We start from the raw sequence: 27,639 nt of genomic DNA on the forward strand, positions 1-27,639 counted from the left end.
TTAAAAGACCACGAGAAACTGCCCATTTTAGACAGACAGTTTCTTAGGTTTTCACAGGAAAGCAAACAAACTATAAAGCTCTAGTATTAAATCAGCCAATGTGGTTTATCTCTTATTAGCCAACAGTGATTAAAGCCCAGCTTTTAAAGTTTGGTAGCTAAAGAGGGAGCCTCATAATAGTCTGAAGCTGAAGACGACAACTGTTTGACAAGGGATAAGACAAAGAGGCGTACATATAAACATCGTTCTGCCCCTGCTGCATTCAAACTGTCCCACTCTAACAGTGCTAGGTTAATGCAGCGTTAAAGAGTCGGAGTTAACGTTTGGTAAAACTTTGTACTATGGTGCTCATTTTCTATTTGTTTATTACGTAGTTGTCATACAATTATAATGCCCTACTAAGCATAATCATGTTCTATGCACACCCTCAGGGCCATTAACTAAATAGAAACTTCACCACTGAGCCAGAAACAGTCACAGGGACTGAAATTAGAGTTCTTAATGCTTGTAGTTTAGTTGCATAAAAATAGGCTGCATTTTTAAAAAAAAATTTTTTTAAGCGCTATTAAAGGAAATATCTACTCTCATGGTTCCTCCACCTTATAAGGCCCAGACGGAGCAAAGCACGGTAACATTGTATTCTATGAAGGAAAACTTATTTAATGGCCAAATAGAGTAAGCAATTAATATGGGATTGATAGTGAGTTTAATAAAGAATGAATATGCAACTAATAAGCAATGAGGTAATGGTGAATATGTTGATCTTAATATTTTTAGATCAACATATTCACTATTATAAGAACATTTTAAAACATAGCTCAGCGTTTGTGTCTTTTTCCAAAACTTTTGACAAATGCTCACAGACCAAAGAGCAACGTCAGTGTGTTTTGTTTGTTCATGGCAGTTTGCGTTTCACATTTTTAAGCTACTGACAGTAATGAGCTTTAGACGTAGGCACGGGAAGTCTCATAATGAGCCGAGAAAGATGTCTGCAAAGAACTTCACACCTGACACTTAGAAAAAGTGAAACCTTTTCAGTTGGATACCTTTTATTATTGTGAGTATTTCAGCAGCTTTGACAGACAAAATACAACTTATTATTACGTGTGTATTTTTTCTTTTCTTTTTTTAAGATAGGCTAGGAAAAATGGGCCAAAATAAAGCAGACGTAAAGTAAAACATTCCTCTTTAAGAAGACATCTCTGTTAAAAATCTAATTTCAAGTCTGAATCGCTCATTCGTGGAGGCAACTAGCTGTGTTTCAGGAAACCAAACAAATCAAAACATTGTTTTAAGTTAAAAAGAAAAAAAACATCCTGAAATGAAGTGGGCCAGGCTAGAGCACAGGCTTCGATAAATGCACCTTCAGACCGATTTAATGTTCCGAATCCACAGACGCCAAAAACTATCCTTTTGTGCTGTGCCGAAGCATGTGCTGTTAGAAAAGTCACTCCCCCTAAAGTAGCCGCACAAGCATGAGGCATGGGCACATGAACAGATAGTCTTTGTGCGTCCACGGAAAAAAAAATAAAATTACATTAGATGGCAGATTAGAAAATTCACATAAAGACACACACACACTTAAGTAATCAGGGAGCTTAACGGTGCCCTAATTTTCCTCTTTTCTCAGAGTGGATGTTTATTTCCACTGTCTCTACTCGTCGGCTCAACTTTTCTCTCACAGTTCTGATTGTTGTATTTACATTGCCTCAGTTTTAAAAGTGCAGCACATGTTAAGGAGCTATTTACACATAATTAAAAAAAATAAAATAAATGGGAATGAGTGCGGGCGGGGAGGAACAGACTGGTGTCAAAGCCATGGAAATTCACACTTTACTTGTAAAGAAATGCTTGTTCTGACTGAGACATACACTCATTCAACTGAATCACTGCAAAATCATTCAAAGTTCTGTAGAAAATAGTTATGTGTTCACATTCTTGTACAATATACACTGTACAGGCTGTGAGGACGAGCAGGAACACGATTCGTTGCTCCCCTCTGAATATGAAAGCGCTGGATTACAAATCGAATTTCAGCGCAGTGCAAAGTAAGACATTCCTCTGAAGATACGACATTCAGCGTTTCCCCATGCCTACAGGTCTGAGTGAAGCTCACTGAAGAAAAGCTGGGATGCTTGTTTTTAATTGAAACTTGAACAACAGAAGCAGGTTTCTGGGAATGGTTTTCTGTAGGCACGACCAAAGTTAGAAATCTCATCCTCTTGCTGTCTCACACAAACACACACAGGTGCGCTTTTTATCCTTCTTAGCGCTGCAAACGCGTGAATTGTCCACAATCCAAAGTGGAAAACATAAAACAGACGACAAGTGTGTAAAAATGTGTTTTCTCAGAGTCGTCAAAGACTCAGGATTGTTTTATTTGTATAAGTCTGAAGTCACGCAGTGGCTCGTGAAAAGGGAGCCGCCACTGTAGTTTAAAAAAAAAAAAAACATCTTCGTTTCCTTCTTATTTTGCGAGACTTGTAGGGTCTTAGAGAGGGGCGGTCTAGCTGGTGCTGACTTTGAGGTTCTTCAGTCGGTGAAGCAGCGAGTCCTTCTCCATCTGAGCCTCAGCCAGCGCCATCTTTGTCCGGGAAAGCTCCACCTTTAAACACTCATTCTCTTCGATCAGCATCTGAAAGAAGAAATAAATAAACATCACAATCTGCCCCACATACAGAATATGGAACATTTCATCCTTCATTGACCGCCGATATTCTCAGCAGTTCAGTTGCTGTTAATCAGCCAGCTCAACCATTCCAGTCTCAGTTTCCCTACAGGTATGAAGTCATTCAGGTGTCTCGCGTGTCTCATCGGTAGGCTTAATATTATACCCCCCCCAGGGATCGCTGCTTATATGAAGACTTAAGAGAAATACTACTTGTTTGGAAAGTTGGGCTGAACAGAAAACATAACGACTGCAGCAAGTTTTACCACAAAGAGGAAGAAGAACAAGCAACGGCTACAGTGAACAGTTTCAGGGGCTTTTCATGTCTGATTCCACTGAACTATAGTGTGGCTTTTGCACATAATGACTTCTGTCTTTTAGCCGTGACCAAAAAGCCAGATGAGACAATAGGTCTTAGCTGCCTACAGTATGATGCAAAAGTCTTGAGTCATTTCTCATTTCTTTATATTTTGCTTGCAAAGAGACAGATTTTGTGGTAATATTTCAAAGCTGTCTTAAGCAATAGAAGAAATGGACAGAGACCATTTACTGAACATTTAGACTCTTTGTTATTAACATCCAGTTTCAAAAACACAATTTGTTCATAAACAGTAGTTTTGCACCTACAGGGTGATCCCCAGAGAGCTATTAGCTAAAAGCTCAGTGTATCTCGGCATACTGTGCAGTGTGTCTTTAAAAAAAATTTGAGGAACCTGAAAAAGTGGAGGACAAAAGGGGAAGAAAAAAAAAAGCTATCTATATATGAAAGTCATCATCTCCTTAAGAAATAGGAAAATATCCAGTCAAAACCTGAAACAGGACCTGAGAGATGCATCTGACCCTTCAGCTGATCCATCTACTGTTCACTGAAGCTTCATCAGAAATGGTCTCACCATCCAATATCTGTATCTGGAAAGCACCTGATTGGCAGTGGGTTCATTTTTCAGCATGACAATGTTACCAAACACATAATAAAAACATACCAGGACAGAAAAACACTATCATTCAGAGACTGGCCTCCTCAGAGCCTGGACCTCACCATTACTTACGCAGCATAGGATCATCTTGACAAAGAACGAAACAAAAGGCAGCCAATATCCAAGGAAGCGCTTTGAATGTCCTTCAAGAAGCCCGGAGAACTATTTGTGAAGACTACTTAAAGAAATTACAAGAAAGTTTGCTTAAGAGAGTTCAGGCTGTGCTGAAGAATAAAGGTGGTCAAAAATTGCTGCACCTTTTACATTTACAGCAAAATAAATGCAGAGAGGCTCAAGACTTTTAAAAAGTATTGTAATTCCAAACAGACCCTCACCGTGGGCTAAAGTTTAAACGGTAATTTCGCTATTTTGGTGGCAATGACAATAAGTATTGAGTAGATTTTAGATCTGGCTGAAAATGCAATGCTTTTCCTAAGTTTCTAAATATCACTCCCACTGTGAAAGAAACTGAAGCCAAACACAGAACTGGAATAGCTTTACCAAAGCAAAACCTGGCACACCATGCTTCAGCCTCCAGAATGATCAGAGAGAAGCAACATTTTCATTTGGAGCTGTTTGTAGGAGAAAATGATGAAGAAGAAGAGCAAAAACAGTTTGTTTGGGTTTTTTTTTTTTTTTTTTTTGCTTCTACGCTCTCTTTCCACTGTGTTTTGATGTCTTTCTCACCTTCTCCTTGTCAGATGGAGGGGGGCTGGTAGGCAGAGCCTGAGTCTGCGTCGCCTTTGAAACACCACAGATGACGCCCACAGTCTCAGGGACTGGACTCAGAGAGCTGTCAATCACCGAGGCCGCTTGCTTGGGTTTGGCCTCTCCTGCTCTGTCCACTGTGAGGAGAAAGAGAGAGGGAGAAGAGGAGGGAGTTCGGATGTGTGGATGCAGCGAGCGTGGACTTTAAAAAGCAACTTAATAGGTCATCTTATATAACTGCAGTGAATCAGCGCTGGAGTGGAGGTGGAAATATCTGACAGAAGAAAATGCGTGCACGTTTGTCACCTCCTATAGAGAAAGACCCGTCGTCTCTTCTGTGTACGATGAGGCTGTCGATGTGCAGCGTGACTGGCGAGGGCTCCGAGTCGGGATTATCACGAGGGTCATCATCCTGCAGGAGACACAGCACATGTTGTTGGGACTGAGTGTACCAGAGACAGAACGAGGGAGACGTTTAGTCCACATCCATTTTCTCAAATCAGTTCCACAGCAAAGCTGCTTGACCATGAAAGAACCAAACAGAGAGTAGAAAGGACTTTTCTTTCTGTTTCATTAAACCTTTAGTTCAAATCCAAATGCCAATTAGGCCACAGTTCAAAATATTTAACTTGGTAACAAGAAGTTGCTTCAGTCTGAGGCAGTGAGTTATGGGCTCCATTAGTACAACTGGAGACAAATTTCCCACTGAAACAGTTCGGTTGGTGTTCTGCAACAGTAACCTCGGGGTAAAACACAAACTTTGCAAAGTACGAAACTGAAATAAGTCTTTTCACCTTTAAATTAATGTGTGTGTCCCTGATGCTGATCTCCATGGGCAGCACTTGGGAGGCCGAGTCGTCCTCCAGGAAAAGGGCAAGGTTGCGGAGCGAGGACATCATGAAGCTCGCCGTGTAATCGTGAAGCTGCAGCTGGAGGAAGCCGTTACGTTCAGCCAACAGGGAGTGGGCGGCGGCCCAGGGCCCGCTTTCCAGCCGAGCCCGGACCGCCGGACTGTGAAGGCCCTGGATGGATGCAGAGCTGGTCTCGCCGCCAGCTGGGAAGGAAGAAATATAAGCTGTTAACATCAACGTCACATTTGTGAAGCGTGGAGATGAGATAAGTCAGCTTAAATACACCCGACATTAAAATCCACCCAACATGAAATAAGGCTAGTGTGTCTTTTGAAAGTGCGCAGGAATCTGACAAGAAGCAAATTCCACTTCTTGTCTAATTCAAGATTTGGACCGTTTTAATCTCTCTGTGTAATCAGGTCAAACCATCAGCTGATATTAGCTGACTGCAAACCTTTATCTCGAGATGTTTTTGAACCAACTATGAACACTGGTCTGAAATTTATGTCAGAGAAAAAAAGATGGTGCCAAAATCTCTCTTTTCTCCTTTTTCATTCCCTTTTCTCAACATCAGTGTAGAGTCACTTTATTAGGTACACCTTGCTAGTACTTGGTTAGACCTGCTTTTGGCTTCAGAAACAACTTAACTCTTCATGGCACAGATTCAACGAGGTGCAGGAAACATTCCTCTGAGATTTTGGTTCATACTGACATGACAGCATCAAACAGCTGCTGCAGATTTATCCAGTGGATGGAAGTAGGAGATATTTGAGTAAAGGACACTCATTTTCATACTTTCAAGAAACCAGTTTAAAAGGAGTTTTGTGACATTGCATGTTATCCTGCTGCAAGCAGTCATCAAACAGTCGGTACAATATGGACAGACATAGTTGGCAACAATACTCAGGAAGGCTGTGGTGTTTAAATGATGCTCGGTTGATACTATGGGGTCCAAAGTGCACCAAAATAACCCCACTATTACCCCAAACAATTCCCCTACCAGCAGCTGTTTGAACTGTTGATACAAGGCAGGATGGATCCATGCTTTCTTGCTGTTTAAGCTAATTCTCACCCTGCCATCCAAATGCTGGGGCAGAAATCCAGAATCATCAGACTCTTTGGGTGCTACCATTCACGTGGATGTCACTTACCACCCACCAAAACACTGCAGCAGACCAAGCACACCATGTCACACTGCCAAAAACTGCTCAGGGACCACTTTGGGCACTGAACCTCGAATTATCCTCAACCAAATCTGAGCATCGGTGATTTCCACAGAGGCGTCACCCCGCAAACTACATCATGAAAAGGATCCACTGCTAACACCCACCAGGTGGGACTATACAATATTAGGCAGATGGTTTTAATGCTGTAGCTGAGCAGAGCATTTAACACATTAATAAAGTTTAATATGCTCACATTGTTGTCACAGTGAAGTTTAAGGACGTTCCTTACTTCTTAAAATGTGTCAAAAACATCTCGAGGTCATCACAGTTACTTCTTCTAAATAAAGGGTGAATTTTAATATCAGGTTTACACAAGCTCAAAGTAAGAGGTGGGATGAATGAAAAGACAGAGGAAGAATAATATCAGAAAGAGGAGTGGGAGACGGACTTGAACAAAAAGTTAAAAAGAAAGAAAGAAAGAACGAAAGAAAAGAAGCCGGAAGGATTTAAGAAGAAGGTGGGCTGAAGGAGATCTTTTACAGTCCCATCGGCTCTTTGCAGCTGTAATGTTTAATTATTTCCAAAGACTGGGGACTTAAGGGTTTGGTGGAAAGTACAAGTAAAAGTTTTCAGTTAATAATTTTTTATTCTTTATATGAATAAAACACCTAGCACATCTAAGCTCCAAGGAGCTGAAAAGAAAAAGGTTTGCTGGTGTACTAATGAAAAAAGAGTTTCACCCCTGAAAGACTTGAATATGACTACAGGAACTACAAAATGTGACTGTAAGAATCCTATTTTTCTTTTTTGCTGTTTTTTTTTGAGAAACAGAAGTAAAGAAGACCAAAAAATGAGTACAGAGAGAAAGAAGACGTGAAGTGAGAAAAGTCTCAAGGAGTTGTTTTACATTAACGTCAGCACACAAAAGGGGGACGTTCACTGGGGAAGCGCACGAATACAGGCAAGTTTTTGAACAGGCGAGAGAGTCGCAATAGGAACACTTAGCAAGGCATGAAAATGGCCACTTAAAGAAATCACTCTTTTTATTATGACAGCGAGAAGCGCGTCACTTCCCTTTCAAACGCTCTCTGAAGGACAGTCAGGAGAAGGTTAATACTGTAGGGCAACTGCACGCCTAGCAAAAACACTCAAAGACACACGCATGCACCGAATTCTGTCAGCTTTTCCTCAGATAAAATTGCATATTCTCTCAATCCTGAGCAGCCAGGGTTGAGGCGAAGAGAGGGAAGATGGGAGTGGGTGAGGAGAGAGAGCGAGGGAGCCAGCAGCCAAGAACTGAATGACTGTGATAAGACAGGGAGGGGAGGGAGGGGAAATGGCCTACAGAGGGAGAGAGATGAAGGAAAGGAAAGGTGAAGGAAAGGGAGGGGTGAATGACAGAGGATTAGTAGGAAGATGGAGTAGGACCTGGAGGGAAGAGTGAAAAGGAAGGTGGAGGGAAACAAAGAAGGAAGAGGGGAGGAGGTAGGATAGCTTTTGTGAGATAGGAGAAGGAGAGGAGGTGAGGGGTAAAGCTGGCATTTCTCTCATTGCCTGAATCACTGGACTGAAACTGCAAAGTCTGCTGCAGTGGAGAGATGAGGTAGTAGGAGGGGAAAAGAAAAAAAAACAGGGGAAGATGGAGAGAGAGAGAGGGCAAATTAGGTGGAAGAGGGGAGGATGGGAGGATTTGGGGTTAAAGCTGTCAGCACAAAAAGGAGCTGTTACCCTAAATATGGCACGAATGTGCGTAGATTTGAAGGTTGCAGGCCTAATGTTGCAAATAATGGGACCACTCACTCCATTACGGTCACATTTAGCGTCTGTTAAGTGCCACACACACACACACACACACACACACACACACACACACACACACACACACAATACCACATCAGCACCCCCTGCTGCTGCTAAAAAAACGAGCAAACACACACTCCTCATGCGTTGCAACACACGCCGTCTGCATCTGCAGCGCATGCCACTGAGCAAGTCCTGCAAACCATAACACACACACACACACACACACACACACACACACACAGATGGAAAAAGAGGCACCAATGCAAGCATGCACGCTAGGCTACAGATGGTGCATTAACACACAGCAGTTACCTTGGCTGCTTTGTGCAGGTATTGGTACTGAACACACCATACCTGTGGGGAGTTATGGAGGGTAAATAAAAAAGGTGAAGGGGGTGGTGGTAGTGCTGGGCTGTTAGTGTGCAAGTGTGTGTGTGCACTTGAGAAGATAAGTGGATTCAGACTCAGGCTGCATTCATCTACCAATCATCACACAGGGATATGCCATGAAATGTCTGGCTTTGTCCCAGAAACTCCACCAAGGATGGCAATTCATTCTCAAATCTGAGAAGCACTCAAAGCCTTAAATGATCAATAAATCACTGCTGTAACTGAGAACACCGTCTTTTTCCCCCCCACACTCTCTATATATCACCTTCCTGCTTTCACTGGCATCTGCTGAGAGAGAAACTTGGATGTCCTGATGTAAGCTGCTGTTCACCCCATCATTTCAAATGTGAACAATATTTTTTTTAATGTCAGGAGGTGTTGCCTCAGTATCCTGATGGTCTGTTCCAGGACCTTTATCACATGTTCCTTCCTCTCCCTGTCCTAATGATTCCTCCACCCTCCGCCTCCTCAAAAAAACATTTGAAAAAATGGATAAAAAGCCACAAAAAAAAAAAAGCTGGAGCTGGATTGAGTCTAAATCCATTAACAAACACAGGTGCACACAATTTTACCTATTAGCACTGGTTTTGCTAATTATCAATTGGCAATGTGGCAATATTCATGTGATAGTTTGGCATTTGTAACATTTAAATTAAAAAAAAAAAACACTCAAAAATAATTAGAGCTCACATGAAAAGCTGTTTGTCTCATGCTCATTCTCAGATAAAACTTGAAAACATGCGCGTAGCCGACTTGCATTTCATACCCAGGCTGCGGTTGCTGAGGTACTGTCTGAGGCTGACATTTCCCAGCTGGCTGGGTGTGACCTGGCCCACCTCCAGAGCCACGGCTGTGCTCTCGCCCATGGCCTCCATGCCCACACACACCGACTGCACCTTCAACACCAGCACTGACACCTGGAGGTGAGGAATACATATTTAAAAATCGAATAAGCTGTGCATGCTGGCTTTTTATTGTTCATCCCAAAACCACTCTCTGTTTCTTACTGTATCTTTGGTGGGCTCATCGATGCTCTGTGATGCTGCGCTGGCAGAGTCGGGGGACTCTCCCCCCTCGTGCTCCTGACCAGTCGGCGCCTCGATGGCGCTCTCTGCGGCGCTTTGTTCACTGATGACGTCCTTGAAGCCTGAGATGGACACGTCGTCTGCAAAGTACATAAAGGAATACAAATGTGACTCACACAGACAAATAAACACATGTATGATCATGATAAAGAGAATCATACAACCTCTGATGAACTCTAACGTTTTACATAACACACAATAAAAAGGATCTGTTATAAACTAAGTGCATGTCGTGATTCAATAGTTTGCAGAACCACCTACGAGAGCAATAACTGAGCTCACCTTTTTCTGTCCAACTTAATCAGTGTCTCAAAGTCCTTAAGAAGGAATTTTGGCAACTCATTTTTAACAACACTGCTACTTTAGTTCATTGAAGTTTGCAGGCATTCGTTAATGCACAGCTCTCTTAAGGTCCCACCACAGCAGCTCAATCAGGTTGAGGCCACTGCAGCACCTTTATTCTTTTCTTTTTCAGCAATTCTGTTGTAAATTAGCTACTTTGCCTGGAATCATCGTCTTGTAGCATGATCCAATTTGGGCCAAGCTTTAGCTGGACTCAATGACTGCAAAAGGTGCCCATATCCTATGGTTGCAAAACAAGCCCAAATCATCACCCAGCAGTTGTGCTGATATGCTGTGTCAGGCTTTCTCCAAATATAGGGCTGTGAATCATGTCCAAACACCTCCACTCTGGTCTCATCTGTCCAAAGGACATTGTTGCAGAAGTCTTGTGGTTTGTTCAGATGCAACTTTTACAAACCTAAGCTGTGCTGCCATGTTCTTTTTAGAGAGAAGAGGCTTTGTCCTGACAACCTTTCCAAACAAGCCGTACTTGTTCAGTCTTTTTTCTAGCTGTTCTGTCATGAACTTTAAATTTTAAGACATGAACTGAGGCCTGTAGTGTCTGAGATGTAGCTCTTGGGTTTTTACAGTTTATCTGAGCATTGCAGGGGTCTGAACTTCTGGTGAATTTGTTACATCATCCACTCCTGGGAAGATTGGCAACTGTGTTGAATGTTTCCCACTTCTAAATAGTCACTCAGTGTAAGACGATGGACTTCAGCCTGTTTGAAAAAATGCCCAAAACCCTTCCCAGTTTACCAAAACCTCAGCTTTTACAAGGGTGGTCACACTTACTGATGAGCAGTTAATCAAGTGCATCTGATTAGCAGCACACTGCCTACTATTTACCCTCTTAATCCCCATGGAAGCCTTAAGGCTGTAGTTATTTTTTCCACACGCAGCTTCTGCATTGTTGGCCTAAATTTTGTTGATGCAGTATAGTATATCATGTTTTGTATTCATTAGTGTAACTTTTTCCTTTCTCATGTAATCCAGTTCACCAACGCACAACCAGCACAATGCTGCCACCTTATGGCCAAACAGCAAGCTGCAACTACACCTACACAAATTAAATCTTGATCCCTGCAGAGATATTCTCTACTCCATGAAGCACATAAGAAGTCCAAAGGTCAGGATAAAATGGTTGAGCTCAGTGCAACTAAATGATATTTTTACCTCTTTCCTGCAGGCTGTAAGTGTCTCCATCCTCCATCAGGTAGCTATCCATGGAGATGTTGTCCAGGGACTGCAGAGAGGGGCTCTTCTTCATATTTTTATAGGACACAGAGAAACTGGACTGGGAGCGATCCCGCATCAAACGACCACTACAACACACACACATACATGGGCACATGAGGAGGTGTGACAGTAGTGACCATAATCACTCCGATCACTCTGTTTCTGCTTGAGGTACAATTTTCATGCATGCAATTAATTCTAAGTTATGACTAATTTATGACAGACTGAGTAACAGTGACATAAAAAAGGAGTCCAGTGAAACTATTTCATCACATCTGATAGGAGTTTGTTTTATGCCGACACTAGCCGACACCACAGTGCTCTCTCTGAGCTGACAGAGTCTACTCGACAAGTCATGAATTAAATATCGCTTCATTCCTTTGTGTAGTGTTGTTTAAGGTCATGTAAGAACCAAGTGTGCTAGCCTCACCAGAGCGCCAGAAATAATCTCAAGAAAAATTCAGATCAGACAAAAAAATAAAGCTGCTCCCGACAGACTGAGAACACAAGGCTGGGGGGGGGGGGAACTGTCACAAAGGAAGAGCTTCCCATTTCATCTCTACCATGAAGGGTTAACAAATAGACAGCAAACAGAGGGGAGAAAAAAAATTAACACATACAGACATGCGCTCATGCAAATGCATGCCCACAGAGGATGCACATATACACATTTGCATTTGTACTCATCCACAGACTACAAGCACAAGGACACACACAGGGTATATGTACACCCTCATTAGCACAGCTAGTCACAGATCCAGTGGCTTACATGTTGGACATGGAATAAAGGGAGGTGGATCTGCTGGAGTTTGAGGAGCTGAGGAGATCAGATACCACAGACAAACTTCCTTTCCTTGATAGAGAGAAAACACACACACACGCACACACACACACCTCGCATGGGTCAAAGCAAAGGTCAAGAGGCAGAAAAGGAAATGAATGAGTTAAGACACAGAACATCCAAATGTCGACAGACGGCAGATGAGAAAACACATGTAAGAAAAGACAGCAGCTTGTGGCCGGCCAACATTCAGAGAGTGAGACAGGTGATGTGAGAAGACTGAACATTCAGACTGACGAGCACTCATGTGGGAATTCGACACACAGCTCTTGTGTTCAGGAATAGACATGAAATTAGTGAGAGAAAGACTCATGTAGGTCAATGAGAGCGAGGCACAGAGTGCTTTCTGAAAAAGCTGTCTGGGTCATTTAACAAAAGTCTGACAACTGTGACATACGATCACTTCCCTGGATTCAGCACCGCAACGCTTTTTAAACAGGGTGCAAATCATCTACTAGAAAATATGTTTGCTGGTTTACTTATAAAATCTAATAGATATTTGGTTTGTTGACATGATTAATGGGAAGGAGGTTCTGTATGTAGGAAACGAAACACTGTTGAACCATGTGTGAAATAAATAAAGAAATGAAATGATGTTTGCAGCTAAGGGTGTACTCAGCACTTAGTATAGTTGTCTTGTACTGTGCCTAAACACTCCTGCTCCCCATATTTTAATCCATTGCTTTTCTTTCTCTCTTATAAAAGGTATAACTAGTTTCATATGATGGTCACCTAAGGAACCATTTTAAAATTTTACATGCATTTAAAATAAAGTTGGGCAAAAAAGGGATTGTTTAGCCTTTTTCCTACATAAATGACTTGATCAATTCATTAATTAATAACCCTGCTGTCAATTAATTTTCTGTCAGCTAAATCAATTCATCAGCTGAACATTTCTGGACTACTTATTGAAGGCTGAACTAGTCTGGAAGTGGTTTAAGTGCTACATTTCAAGCTTTAAAGATCATATGGAAATTAAGATTTCAGCTTCAAACATTAAGATTGTTTGAGTTCATTTCCCCCCCACAATTACACATTTGATTACTCTTCCTCGTCTCACCCAAACTGGTCAGTGCAGATGTCTGCCCATCCCTGAGCCTGGTTCTGCTGAATGTTTCTTCCTGTTAAAAGGGAGTTTTTCCCTCCCACTGTCACCAAAGTGGTTGCTCATAGGGGGGTCATGACTGTTGGGGTTTTCTCTGTTGTATTATTGTACAATCGACCTTAAGGCAACTGCTGCTGTTATTTGGGCGTTGTATAAATAAAATTGAATCAAAACTTTTTCAAACTCCACCCATAAAAAAACAAACATATCCCAATTTAAAGTTGCCTGTTGTCACTTTCAAGGGCCTATTTTTGCGAGATGCTGCACTGCTTCTAGTCCCTCCGTTATATTTGGATTACTCCATGGAAGCCATGATCTGATCTGCAAATGCATATTTGCAATTTCACAGTTTCCTCCCTGGTGACGAGAGCTCCGTTTCCAACTACAAGCGCACTCTTCAGCACAAAAGAGAACCAGGTATCCAAATTGAAGGAAACACTTCAAGACTAACACAACCGGGGGCATCCTTTTCTTAATAAAGAGTCCTGCTGTAACATCTTGACGCCTGAGAGAGAACGTCCTGAACTGTGGTGCAGCCACACCAACACAATCCCCCCTCAGCCCTGTTCGTAACATTTGACTCCCTGCAAAGTTACATTTAGGTTGCAGGGTCACTTTTAATAAATGAGAACAAGGGCAAATCTCAAATGCACATGAACGAGTAGTCAGATCTACCAGAGAGTGATCCAAACGCAGCAGGAGTGATGAAAGTGATAACACAAGGAGACGACCTTTCAGGGGATATGTTGTTTTGTTTTTGTTTTTTTATGGGTGTGATTCAAGCGCTTGTGTATGGTAGCAAATTTGGGCTTTAGACCTTGATTGGATAAAACAAGCATCTGTACAACATTAGTTAGGATGCTGACATTTTAATGGCCACTTTAACATGCTTTCCCGACAGGAAAAGAGTCTACAAAGATTAACTTGTTAATCAACAAAATCATCAGCAGACTAACCTTATTAAAATTATGCTTTGTTGAATCCTTAATATTTTTTCTGTTTATCTCTTGGTGTTCAGCACTAACTTAATAATGCACTTACACAGCCTGTACTGCAAGCATCTGATTCCTGGTAGAGCGATTCCTCTTCTGCAAATTTGTGATACTGAACTGTATAAACAAAACTAATTACTGGCTTATCTCAGCGGAGTCTAAATGTTGAGGCAGCACAGTTCTGCCTTAATGTATTAGTAATGACTCTGTTGTGGAAACTAATAGCATTTGTGAGACAAATTGAATACCTGGATATTGACTGAGGCATCTTTGCAGCCTTGTCTTTGTCGCTCCAGTCTTTGCTGCTGAGTGGATCAGGCAGATGGTCACATGGTAACCTAGATCCCATATCATCACCTCCAGACAACCCATCCATCAGCACCTCGCCACCTTCATCTGAACTCCCCCGCCCAGTCCTTTTAGCTGGAGTCCTCTCCTCCACTGACGTTTTGTGGTTCAAGTCGGGATGTGTAGTTGAAGTGGAAGCGGGAACAAGAGGTGCAGGAACCTGCATGGGTCCTCCCTCTAAGCCATCGCCACATAGCAGCTGGTCTACAGTGCAAGACTGCTTGGCTCCTCCACCTTCTGAGCCAGATCCTTCATTGCCTTTCTCTCCCCCGTCTCTCGCATCACTCGCAGGCTCCAGAGTTCCTCGGCTCTCTGAGGGCGACAGCTCCGAGCCTGGAGGAGATCCGGAACCCTCAGGCTGCGGAATGGGCTTCAGGAGCAGGGACACCTCTGCGCTTTTGAGCAGGAGGCCCAAGCAGACGGTGAACGGCTGGCGATCTGCCGGATGGTGGGAAGGATCCTTGCGGTCTCTCTTGGAGCTCATCTTCTCCAGATCCTGCTGTAGTGTCTGCTGCAGCGATTTGATGGTGCGCTGAAGCTGCATCAGAAACACATACTGCCGATGGCTCACCTAAACACACGCACAGAATAAAGGCGTTATTAAAGATGTATAAATGTGTTAATGCTGTGAAGCTTTTTTCGGGGGGTTGTTAACTATCAAAGGTTTATTGTTTAACTTCTTAACTTTCCTGTCTCTTTTCAATCTGTGATGTTTATTCTTTTTATCCCTGAGCACGAACAGTCAGGTCAGGTCAGAACTGTTACCATTACCAATTAAGTATAGATTTTCCTTCCTATTTAGGTTTCAAACCAACCAAAGATATTGAATAAAAAAAACAAATTAGATACGAAAGCCTTTATGAAAAAATACCTGAGCGCTCAGATGCTTCTGCACATGCACCAACACATGCACATCTGCATCTTTATCTGATGACAAAGAGGAGAATGAGGAGGGCAGACTGTCTAGTGAGAGGGGTTTATGGAGACCATTACTGGCTGGCAGTGCTGAATTGCTATTGTGAGATGATGATGTCGTTGCATCAGTGCTGTAATACTCCTTTAATAATCGCTTCCTCTGTAAACGTGCAACAGCCTCTGCTGACGAGCTTCTGGACAGTCCTGGTCCAGCAGCACTCCTCAGCTTCTCCTGATGCTGGACGAGCTTTGCTGGCTGACACGCCCACACAGTTAGAGGGAAGGAGTCCACAAAGGGCTGCGGCCGCCCTTTACCTCCGCGGGTTCCTTCATAGTCCACCCAAAACTGGGCAAAGTGCAGTGCCCAAAAGTCAGTGGCAGCAGGCATCTTGAGGGCGTCTGTGCCCATCGTGGGCACCACCAGGCCCCGATAAATGTCGTGCAACTTGGTGTCCTGTTCGTGAGCGTGGCGCTGGAAGACGGGATGGAGGATGGGTAAAGAGGATGAGGAGCGAGGGAAAGAGGAAAAAGATGAAGAGAAGAAGGGTTCCTCTTCAAAGGCCTGCAGAAGGGCTTCAAGGTGGGATCGCGTACAGTTGGCCGGGTGTCGGGTGTTAGTGGCTGCCATTTCTGAAGTCTGAATTGAGATGGAGCGAGGCAGGTCAGCAGGCGAAGAAGAGTCCTGATCAGTGGGAATTACGAGCTAGTGGAGAAATAATAATAATTTTTTAAAAAAAAGGCATGAATCCGAGAAAATACAGTCCAAGCTTCAAACCAGGAAACGGCCTATCCCTCTTACCTTCAGCATGAGGCCATCAACCCTGATGTCAACATGCTCGTCTGGTTTTTGAGAGTCATTGAGCTTGTAGATCTCCATGAACTGCTCCAGACTCTGCCTGAGGTCGAGGGCAAAGAGGTTGAGCCACACCAGGCTGCGAGGATCCAGGACCAGCTGAAGGGCATTGAGCTGAGCATAAAGGTTTGGACACGGAACTGGAGGAGCAGAAACATGATGGAAAAGGTGGAAAGGTTACATAATATTTAGAAACACATAGCAGAAAGTAATAAGACATTATACATATTAAAAAAAGGAGGAGGAAGGAATGGTACTTAATTTGCTAAATGTTATTTTCTTGGCTGCACACTCAAAGTCAGAAAAGTAAAAAACCTTTAGTGGCTCTCATAATGTGTCCTAATAGAGCTTGTGAGAAATCCATAAATGAATTAATTGGGTGATCCCTCATCCAGAGCACTGAGTGTAATTCAGAAAAATCAATGTTCTCTCAGCCACACAGCAGTCAATGACTAACCCCACAGCTCACTGATTGGACTAAATGGACTCGAAAGTGTGATGGGAGATAGAAAACCTCCCATGAAGTAGAGCCCCGGGTTTAGAAAAATTGTTATTTACACAGCCCATGATCAACTCGTTTATTTGTGAGGTCAGAAAATAAATGTGTCTTGAGTATTAAGGCACAAAAGTCTTACTAGGGTAGTCTTTTCCATCAGGGAAATAGTATTCTGTGAACTCTACATGGATGGCCGGCATCTCTGACGGAAGGTACAAGGACTTCTTATTACAGGAGATCATGGTCTTGGGGCTGGAGCGGCGCTGGTCTGCTGTTGAGACCTGAAAAATGAAAATTAAAGGTAGTTGAGAAAATGTATACAGCCTCAGTGATTTCCTGCAGAAAAAGTCTGCAACATTACTGAACCTGATAGATGCTGAAGTCAGCCATCCTGAGAACAATTGAGCTGGACATGAGCTGAGCCTTGGGAGTCTGAGGCGGAGGAGGACTGAAGGAAACGCTGGAAGACGTGTTTATCTTACCTGGAGGGAAAAGAAGAAGGTATGTGAAGGTAAAACAAGAGGAAATGACTAAAAACACAACAGCAGAGAGGGCGGCAAACAGTGTCACCACTCAGTTCTCCAATGAGAAACTTCTGTGCCTAGACAAAGGTGTGTATCACCGCACCAAACTGTGCGCAAACACACCGCGATACCTGGCTCCAGGCACCAGCAGCACTGCGCTGGAGGCTGTGTGTGTGGGCTCCAATCTAGTAGTGAGGAGTGTGCCTCACTAAGCCCTACTGCTCCTCCTCCCGCTCCTTCCTGACTTCCTAGAGAGCCATACACATCGTCCCTAAGGGACACTGGAGGACAGAAAACCCACAGGGGTGATGTGCTGTGGGTACAACAAAAATGCACCTAACACCTGTGTGTGAGCGTGTGTGCTTTTACCATGCTTTGGGGAACTGTGCGTGTGGCTCGGGCCTTGCTGGTCTCGAACTGTGCTCTTTAACATCTCCACGTTGGTCCTGAATTCATCCAGGAGGCTCCGTGCCCAGCTCTCTCTTGTCTTAGTGGCGTCGCTGTAGTGCATCCAGTGAGCACAGCTGTCACCTATGAAGATTGAAATACAATAAATAAATTCTCTGTTTGTTTTAAGTAAACCATGTTTATTTTGTTTGGCAGATTACTGATATCAACAGCTGAATTCATACCTGCTCTGTGGAAAGGGTAGTAGTCCAAAGTAATGGAGCTAAAGGAAAGCTGCATGGCTCCACCGGTTATCCTTTTATTGACGACTATACACCAGAAGCAAAAAACAAGAGACCTCAAGTTGAATACAATCATGCTTGTCATTTGTGTGCTTAATAAAGTAAATGCGTAAGGCTGCACATGCGTTACCTTTGTCCTTAGCATGTATATCATCGCAGATGTGCAGGTCTAGGTGTGTGATCTGGAGATGGTGCGATGTCTCACACACATCATAGGCGCTGAACAGCTTGGCCATGGTTGCACTCTGGTCAGCGGCTGAGGAGGCCTGTTGTGTGCGCACCTGTTGGGCTGAAGGGGGCGGCGATGACACCTGGAGAACACAGAACGTTTTAAGTGTTGACGCTTTGCCCATGTTATAAATGCTCTGATAGATCATCCTGTTCTTGTCACTGATGAGGTTTTCAGTTCATTTCCTACAAGAGTGACTCATGAAGATTGATGAGTCCAATAAAAAAGATGAGCGGTGAAGTACTCGGTGTTTCCACCAGGTGGCATATAAGGCCAATTTACAGGAAACAGATTCATTACTGTACAGTAAAGCTGCTAAGATATAGGAAGGTGTGAATTTGAGTGGGCGATGGCTGTCTGTACATTTTGTGTCTTTGTGTGTGTGTGTGTAGAGAGCAGGAAAGTAGGACACTGACTGAAAGATGCTAAAAAGCAACAGTGAAAGACATACTGTGGGCACAAATAGGGCATCAGACGTGATTTTGACAAGCATGAGGACTAAATATTACACCATGGCTCATTCACACACAATTAGAGCATGAACAGGAAGAGGAGGAGGAAATGGGAAAAATGGAAAAACGGGGAGGGTGACAGAAAGAGGGGAAAAAAACATAAGAAAATATGATAAGCGTCCTCTATGCGTGGAAAAAGTCACTGACTGGTACCTGGTCTTCTGTGGCCATGCTTTTCCTCTGCTGTGCAGACTTCTCCATAGCCTCACTGAGGGACTTGGCATACTGCACCATAGCTTTGAGCTGAGAGTCTGTCAGCACCCACAGCAGGTCATCCAAGATCAGAATCAGCTTGGAGGCCACCACGTTACAGTCCTTGATCTGAATCACACAGAAGAGTTGCTATAAACAAGCAATATGCAGGTGGAGGTTCGCCAAGAGTTTCCAGGAATGTAACATGACACCGAATTCACAAGAATATTTATCAGATTTTTTAAAAAACCAAACCGAATACAGGTTTTGCAGTTTAAGAAGCATCTGTATCTTTGTTTTTGTCCAATAGCAATTCAGCAGGCCAATTACTTTTGCTCAGCACACTAAAATCCCCTTTGTGTTGAAGAAACTGCATACTGGTTGCCATTTTGGCTGAAATAAACACCAGCTGTTTAATGAAGCACTGCTACTGGCCCTGCAGCCTGTGAGGCCACACAGAGGGGTCATTGTTCACAGTGGACAAGCCGATGTTGCCTAGAGTCTGGGTTTCAAGCCTGCTCCATCAAATGTCATAGCATGAATATCTGAAAGGGCACATGCGTGGTTTCTAACCCGTCTCTTGAGAGTGACTCGGATCTTGGACTGGTTGGTGATGAGGCGGATGGGGGCGCTCAACATCTCGTGCTCGGCGCTCTGGATAGCGTCGGCCTCGATCCGGATCATCTGCCAGCTGATCTCTTTAAATGTCAGAATCTGAGCGAAAGAAAAAAGGGCAGTAAATGAGAACGTTGTGTGTCAAAATACCCTTATTTTGTTTAAAACTAACAAATACCGACCTCTCCTCTCTGGGGGTCCTGAATGCGAGTAAAGCGTAGGTCACTGATGCTCCAGCTGGTGTTGACGCTGTAGACCTGCAGCTGGGAGAGCTCAAAAGAGGCGTTAAAGGCCTTGGCACTGATCCGGATGATAATGGAGTTGATTGATAAGGATATGCCCTCTACCACCTTCTCAGCAAAACCATATTCACTGTAAGATGCACGGGGGGGGGGCAATAGATCATTAGTAGCCTGTCAGTCATCTGTGTCTTTCAACAAACAAAAACCTCACACATTATCTAAATAACCCCTATGTTTTGTATTCATTAATTTTTGAAGATAAGCTTTATTGATCACTCATAACTGTACAACAGGCAAAGTAAATATTAGTCTTATCTCTGAACTTTGATTTGTGACCTTTATGATCAGAAATAAACTCCCATCCCATTGTTAACTTATAAAAATGACCCATTTTATACTAGTGGTTGAGTAATTAATATTTGCTAGGGTGGGAGGGTTCGGGTTTTAGTGCTAGTACTCTGACACCGTTTTAGCTGAGTCATTTGATTTATGGCGGTGTATGGTGACACAACAGAACTGTTTTAAAAATGTCTATTTTTAATTAGTTTTGATACTTTTTTGGAATTACTGGTCAGCACTATATATATGTTGCATTAATTCACATTCAAAAGGCAAAAATAAAACAAACAAAAACTGGACTGTTGAAAAGTTTGAAAGCACTTCATTGCTGCCTACACTGCTCAGCCAACTCATCCCAATGAGTATAATAGAAAGCAAAGCCCACCTCTGTCCTGATGCTGTTGCAATGGGAGATGGGCCATTGGGTGGACGAGGCTCATCGCAGGTACTCATCTCCATCACCACTTTATCCAAAGTCTGAAAGAACAGGCAAGTCAAAGACTAGAATGTCATAGACATAGTAGCTCATCCGACTCATTATCAATCACAGTTCAGAAGTATATTGGTTGTCTTGTCAGGTCTTATCACTGATTGGTTGTACTGCACAATCTAATGAGAATAAAAATTCATTGAGAAAGACATATGACAAAATTGAGCATGTTTTGAGTGAAGACCATTAGGTGGTTGTTTATTTCAGTTTAGTTAAATTCAGAGCAGCATTACAGGCTGAGTGATTCAAAGGTTTGGTAACCAGTTGGCGAAGGGACAGGTGCCTTGGTATGTCATGAGCTCAACAATCCTCTGGCTGCATGAGCTAAAATATGCAAAATAAGCAAACAGTCTTACTTTTATATAGTCTTTGTCAACGTATTAAAATTTGCCAACCCAACAATCATCAGGAAGCGGTGGTGTGTATTTCATCAGGACAGAGATGTGCATGAAGTGCTGTTTTCGTACTTTGATGCCAGACCTGAATGTGTTAAATCTTGTCCCTGACAAATACCAAACACAGTATGATATGAAAAAGCTCAAATTAACACTAAAATTAATGAACCCCGAAGAGGAAATGCACATTAGAAAACACAAAAATGTTTCCTTGAGCCCAAAAAGGTCACAACGCTCAGAGCTGAAGGCGTCTAAAGGTTTTGTGTAGGCAGGTGTACTGTGTGTTCTTGTTGCTGGTTTTCACTGGCCGGTGTTCTGGGAATTGAAGCTACCTGGAGACTGGGAGTCTATCAACCTGACACCTGTGGCCTGCTCATTGAGGCGGAGGTCAGAGAAACACTGGCAGCCAGTGGAACAGACATAAACGAGCTTTTGGAAAAGTTCAGCACCAACATGAAGGCCAATTAACAGCATACTAAAGATAAAAAAGGCTCAAGACGGGAACTAAAGGCTCTCGTACGTCATATGTGCGAGTGCGTCAAAGGAAAGCTTCAGCAGTGCTTTAGGAAGCTTACTAACACATTTTGTTTGCCATTTCCTGCTCTTAACCTTCTAATAAAATGTATCATATATCCTGGACATTCACTTATTGATTTTAATCACAACAAGATCGTGTAAAAAAACAAAAGTGGCACATCAACTTACCAAAGAGATCGGGTGAGTCTTCAACTTGGTCCATGGTATCTGTGGGTGAAAGCAGAGCAGCGTGTCAGCTTTGCAGCATTGCATGCTACACAGAACTCTAATCTTTACGTCACCCATTCAGATTTTTGGTTCACTGAAATGAAAAATGCAATTTCAATCAACAGGATGTACAAATCCAATTAAATACAACTGAAGTTAAAACAGCAAGCAGAGTAGAAAGGACAAAAACGTAATCAATGAGTAGTATAGACTGACTGGCAGCTCATTCATTCATCTCCAGAGCGTCATTAATCCTCGACATGCAGCCTCCTGATTCCAGTCAAATTATATAGCAAAACAGATTAAATGCTTATGTTCGGTTTCAGGGGGTTTTTTCTGTCACAGAGCGACTCCTTTTTGGGAGACGTCATATATCAAGTAATGGGAAATGCTCGGGATTTGTGCGTCTAATTCAATTAAATCCATTTCATTTGCCTTCCCTCTGGTTTTCACAAAGACATCAGGGGGTTCTAGCTCATCTTTTAAACCATTGAGGTAGAAAGATCTACTACAGTATAGGAAGTTACAAATGAGTCTTCGCCCGTCTAGATATCGATTGTGTAACTTTACTCAACAGGACCATTCAATGAAGCAACCTATATTTACTCTAATTTGTGTATTGCGGCCTTTTAAAGGGAAGAGGTGAATGTGTGAGGCTTACTGTCTCCGTAACAGGAAGATGCAAAGAACAGATGGGGATCTAACAAGTGAGGAAGTGAGATATGATTCTGCTTTCTGTTTTATTTAAAAAGCCAGTTTAATAGCAAACACAAAAATACCCAGCGAGCTACGTTAAGGCTGTAGTGAAGGTTTCAATTCACCAGCTCCATTGTTCACTCAGAAATCATATTCCCCTTACACTGACCCCAACTGACGTGACTTTTACAAGTGTAAAGACAAGGGAACATTGGTACATTGTATTTACAACTGATCAGACATCAAAGTGGCAACCTTAAAGCGAATCGAAACAAGAAGAAAAGGCTTGAAAAATTATGCTATGAGCTGAGGGTTCGGCTTTTTGAGGATAAGAGGGGAAGGTAGTCGGGTGGGGGAGGAAAGGCAGAGGTGGAAAATGGACCTTGGCCTGAATAAAAGTCCAGTCATGAAGAAAATTATACAGCTCCATTCACCGTTTCCAGGGTGTGTCAGAGGCTGCTCTCAGTCATGATACTTGGCTGATCACCATGACCGCATCAGAGTGTCAGACAGCTCCAGCAGAGAGTGCTTATGTAGTGCAAAGAGTCACTAGAGGTTACCAGTGTGCCTTCAACACTTGTATGATATGTTTTTAAGGCACACTGTTTGTATATACACATTGTGTGTTTATGGAGTATTCTAGGTATCCTTGACTTGAGTGCAAAATCGGCTTTGCACATCTATTTAAATATGACTTATTTAAAAAAGCACCACTGGAACCAGCCACATAACCCATGTCTCACTTTACAAATCAAACCAATTTTCCTAAACCCAGTGTTTCCAGTCCTAATGTTCTCTATAAAAGCGAAAGAGTTGTTTCAATCTGAAGCCAAAGCTCTTCCCTAAGAGTCATCATTTCCAGTAAATAGGTGACAAATTGAACAACCCTGAGTCTCACCCTGATGGCAGCCTTGTTGCATTCCACACGATTGATGGCCAGCCAGGTGGGCAGGTCCAGCAGGCTCTGGAGCACCTCCTCATCGAGCTCCAGGTTGGTGAGCTGGCCCTCCCCTTTCAGCGTGCTCAGGTTGATTTTGTCGGGCGACAGGTTCTTAGCAAACCTACGGGACACAGACGAGAAGAGTCCAGCTTTGAGCCCAGATATATTTATAGAAACAGGCTGTAAACAAACCGACAGGCCAGCCAAGCAAATCCCAAGAGTAGTGCTTACGGTGTATTGGATGTTGATTGCAACACACACACACACACACACGCTTGTGGTTTTAAAAAAACAGTTATATTAAATACAGAATAAATTATATTTAGAAACACTAAAAAAAAATGTTTAAAAGCCCATAATTTAAGGTTATGACTGCTGTTGAATTTAACATTCCAGCAACAGGAATGGAAAGACATACGTCATAAAACCAAAGCTAGTGTTTGGAAAAGGTGTTTTCTACTTAATTGAAGCTGTATTTGTATTGCTTATACACTGCTCAATCTACTGATGATAAGCTCATAAACAGATGCTGAAAAAGAACAGGGGTCAGTCTAGCACAGTCATATGTGTAATCAACACTGGACAAAGTGTACCCAGGCCTCACAGTCTCATAAAATAAGGTGCACATTTATAAGTATTTGCCAGTGATTTTTATAACCTCTGTCCCATGCTATATGCTGTATGCTGAATCAGTGAGTCCCTGTTTGCTTTTACACAAAGTAAAGACACTTAATCACACAAACTTGATGTCCATGACCTAAGTGTTTTCTGCCTCCATTCACAGTTTGAGTATTGGTTAATAGTTAGCAGAGTAGCCACACACTGAGTGGATCATTGACGCAGAAATCGCCGTAGACCAATTCAGTACAATCTCCTCTAAACACTACTGTGATTTTATTGATTTCACATTCTTTCTTTTGCCGTCAAGAGCTTCATGGCCTTCCCTGTGCATTCCCAATTTTGGTCCGCATCACGTTTGAAGAATGCAGTGAAACCATGATGAAGCCCCACAAAAGCATTAGATCCTAGCCTGATATTCATTTGAAATGGTAAAAAACAATAAATAAATGAAACCTGACCATAGACGTGTCCGCCACAGTTTGGGGTGTCATTGTTAACACTGTGAGGTCCAAAACTGGATCCCTGTGGAACACCTTCAATAATAGCAAACTGACACCAGAAAGAGATTTTCTTTCTGAGTTACACCAGAAAATAAATAAATAAAAATCAAAAAAACATTTAACTGAGTCTAAACCAACTGAGCATAGATTCTACCAGAATGCCATGATCCACTGAATAGCACCATATTATCCTAACATTTGCATATCAACACTGTTAAGTCAAGATACATGCAGGCATGCAGTTTTATTGTGGCATGATCTAAATCGTGTGATTGATCTTTGTATTTATTGTCTATTTCACAAACAAATATTAATACATTTTGCTTTGAATTACTGTAACTCAGACTCTTATTAATAGTTATTTTATATAAATAATATTACTGGTTGGGATCAGGTTAAAAAAATAATTATTTATTATTGAAACTCTTTAGCACTAGAATAATACATCTATTGCTTTTTCAACCCACTATAGTGCTTACTTAGTTGTACTTTTCTAGTGAGGTCAGCAGAGGTGACCATCCTGAAATAACATTAGGCGTGGACGCCAAAGCTACCATTAAATCAGGTCAACACTAAACCCAACCAACACTGGACACACTTGTCTTGATATACCCACCTCCTAATTTAGAGCAAGCTAATAAAAATAACACAATCCATACGTCTATGCTCAAGACATAGATATGTGACACCATATGTGACTCTACGAAGAAGCACAGCAAAACCTGAGGAAAGGTTGATTACAGCAGGAAGGGGTGGATTAACTTGTGAGTTGTAGATTCATACGTGACTATAACTTAACCTCTGGGCAACCGCTTTCAATCATGAGGCCACTGCACAGGTCGCCTAGTGAGAGGCGATCCTGTCTCCAAACGACCACGGTCCAACTTGGACCAACTGCAATCACTCTCGGGCAGATTGGTTTGGAAATCATTGCCATCTCAATTATAAATACAGATTTGCACGATGCTGGACTCAATCTGAGCGAGTCAGATTGGCAAACAAATGGCCATTTCAAATCTATGAGGTTCTTGCTTTGAATGCAAGTAGTTAATGTGAAATTTTCTGTGTAAGTAGATGCCAACAGATTTGCCATTTTCACCATTTTATTACAGTTTATCTTCGTTTTATTGCAAATAGATTGCGTGTAATTGCCAACTTAACCTCATTCAATTTCAAACTGTTAAAAGACTGATGGCAGAGTTGCTCCATGTTATTGCCGCTTTTTCGCCGTCTTCACACACCAAAGTACATTCAAAGATGGCAACTGGCTGCGTTTGTTCGCAGACCATGTTGCCGTCTTTGTAGCAGCGATTTCAAAGCTCGCTCGATTGCACACAGCTGTAATCATTTTGGTCGTGTGCATTCTTAAACTACTGTTTTCCATTGTGTGAGTTCGGCATCAGCAGGTAACTGATTGGTGAATTTGAATCAATTTTTCAAAACAATAGTAAAAGCTGAAAAATATAACAAGAGACTAAAATCAGGTTAGCCTAATAAGAAGTATAAGAGTCAATTAAAAACCTGAAAGCAACTTCTTAAAGTCACATTGGTAAAGAAAGTCACGAGAGCTCGTGAGAGTCACAAAGAGCTCAAAAACTTGCGCTCTCAGCATTCCCGAAATAATGCTGTATGATTACACAGCCATTAAGAAACTGGATAGTCATAAGAAGACAAAAGGTTTTTGTTTTTGTTCAGATGGTCTGTCTGGACCCAGACTATCAGGACACTCTGTCCAGTGATCACTGCTTTGTGATTCGGCAGCTCATGTTTGTAATGATTCAGTCAGTCAAAATCCAGTTCCTTTACACCCAACACCTTCTCCTGGCAGCACTGGATTCTTCTCGTATTCGCCATCCGTGTAAATTATTCAGCTGTGGAAGCATAAACTGAGCCTCGGCACAGCAGAATGAGTCCAAAAAGTAAATAAATTAAAACTCTTACAAGCAAAACACAAACAATACAATGCACACATGGGCATAGAAACAGTTTGTGTCTGAGAGATGGAGCGTCTTAGCCTTGTGACCAGTGAAATATTCATTTCTGCTGCTGATCAAGTATCAGCCAGCTAGCCAGCTAGCTTCCCCTCCCTTTTTTGCACCTTATCTGGTATATCATCCTCAGTCGGGGCTTCCTCTTGCCTTCCTTCAACTCCATAAATAAATCACTACTGTGAGCAAATAAAATGCTGTTAATCAGCTGTCTAATATCAAGGCTACTAAAGCTAAATTAAGCAGGTAGATCCCAGTCAACAGCAAGAGGTAGAGGGTATTATGTTCACACACACTGTCATCTTTCTCTTTCATCTCTCCACACTAGACCTTCAGCCATTATTCCAGTCAGCAGGTTCCAGCTCACCGGACCAGATCCAGGCCCATAAAGAGATTAGAGCAGGCTAATGGCTGCAGGCGGGGGTGTCTGCCTCTCCAAAGGACAAAATTAACCACTCAGCACAGAGCTAATTCCTGCAAAACTTAACCAGTTTCACATGACCCATTTGAAACGATTAGTAGCCGTCATGCCAAAAGATACACAAAGAAGGACGCCACTTTTAAAAGCCTTAAAGCATTTAAAATTTATTTATTTTTTAATATTAAAATGTGATCAAATGAAAGTGGCTGCACTGCAGTGACTGTTGTACCATCTACCCCTCGGCTTTCCATTTGTAGTTTCTGCTCTCGTGCAGTCATGTTTGGAGAGAGCTGCTGTCTCCTTCTCTCCTGCCGTTTAGAATCTTACCCAAAGCTAATCTAACCTTCTGCTTCAAGGTTCACATTTATGCAACACGCATCACCAATTTTTCATCCTTCTTTTTCCATCTGCATGACTTTGTTGTTGTTCAGTAAACACCTGCTGCTAATAACCGTTTGTGAGTCATTTTGCTCAAACTCAGCTAAGGATGTCTCCAACAGTACGCTGATCCTGCAACTTCCCACTCAACCACAAACCAAGAGCAGAGATTTGGCCCGCCACACTGTATGCTTATGTCTGCGGATCTGGTCAATGGATACAGGTTTTTCCTACTCTCTGACGATGCATTTGAGGCGCACCCTGATGACATCAGTGCCAGAAAGAGAGGAGCCTGAGGCAAAATAGCCAGAATGACTCAGAGGACTACCAACTCTATTTTTGTTT

The 27,639-nt window shown here is 42.5% G+C and overlaps 1 protein-coding gene across 3 annotated transcripts in view; it reads right to left on the reverse strand.

Moving 5' to 3' along the window:
• Window positions 1–1,019: 1,019 nt before the first annotated feature.
• The window catches only part of bltp3b (bridge-like lipid transfer protein family member 3B), a 32,801-nt gene continuing 6,181 nt past the window's right edge, over window positions 1,020–27,639 (reverse strand). The window contains exons 2-24 of one of the 3 annotated variants that reach the window (XM_063500458.1): window positions 23,345–23,507; window positions 21,712–21,750; window positions 20,507–20,598; window positions 19,723–19,912; window positions 19,499–19,639; window positions 18,887–19,054; window positions 18,123–18,303; window positions 17,936–18,019; window positions 17,673–17,834; window positions 17,146–17,261; window positions 16,919–17,060; window positions 16,230–16,423; window positions 15,387–16,133; window positions 14,416–15,086; window positions 11,999–12,082; window positions 11,167–11,315; window positions 9,571–9,728; window positions 9,330–9,480; window positions 8,486–8,527; window positions 5,148–5,407; window positions 4,660–4,765; window positions 4,333–4,490; window positions 1,020–2,635 (exon numbers count right to left, since the gene is read on the reverse strand). In XM_063500458.1, the coding sequence (XP_063356528.1) occupies window positions 2,507–2,635; window positions 4,333–4,490; window positions 4,660–4,765; window positions 5,148–5,407; window positions 8,486–8,527; window positions 9,330–9,480; window positions 9,571–9,728; window positions 11,167–11,315; window positions 11,999–12,082; window positions 14,416–15,086; window positions 15,387–16,133; window positions 16,230–16,423; window positions 16,919–17,060; window positions 17,146–17,261; window positions 17,673–17,834; window positions 17,936–18,019; window positions 18,123–18,303; window positions 18,887–19,054; window positions 19,499–19,639; window positions 19,723–19,912; window positions 20,507–20,598; window positions 21,712–21,750; window positions 23,345–23,507 (4,327 nt within the window). In that variant the 3' untranslated portion in view covers window positions 1,020–2,506. The remainder of the gene's footprint in view (window positions 2,636–4,332; window positions 4,491–4,659; window positions 4,766–5,147; window positions 5,408–8,485; window positions 8,528–9,329; window positions 9,481–9,570; window positions 9,729–11,166; window positions 11,316–11,998; window positions 12,083–14,415; window positions 15,087–15,386; window positions 16,134–16,229; window positions 16,424–16,918; window positions 17,061–17,145; window positions 17,262–17,672; window positions 17,835–17,935; window positions 18,020–18,122; window positions 18,304–18,886; window positions 19,055–19,498; window positions 19,640–19,722; window positions 19,913–20,506; window positions 20,599–21,711; window positions 21,751–23,344; window positions 23,508–27,639) is intronic. The other 2 variants (XM_063500460.1, XM_063500459.1) reach the window with 2 other exon arrangements.

Source organism: Pelmatolapia mariae, linkage group LG17, assembly GCF_036321145.2.
Source record: "Pelmatolapia mariae isolate MD_Pm_ZW linkage group LG17, Pm_UMD_F_2, whole genome shotgun sequence".
In the NCBI taxonomy this organism is placed as follows: domain Eukaryota; kingdom Metazoa; phylum Chordata; class Actinopteri; order Cichliformes; family Cichlidae; genus Pelmatolapia; species Pelmatolapia mariae.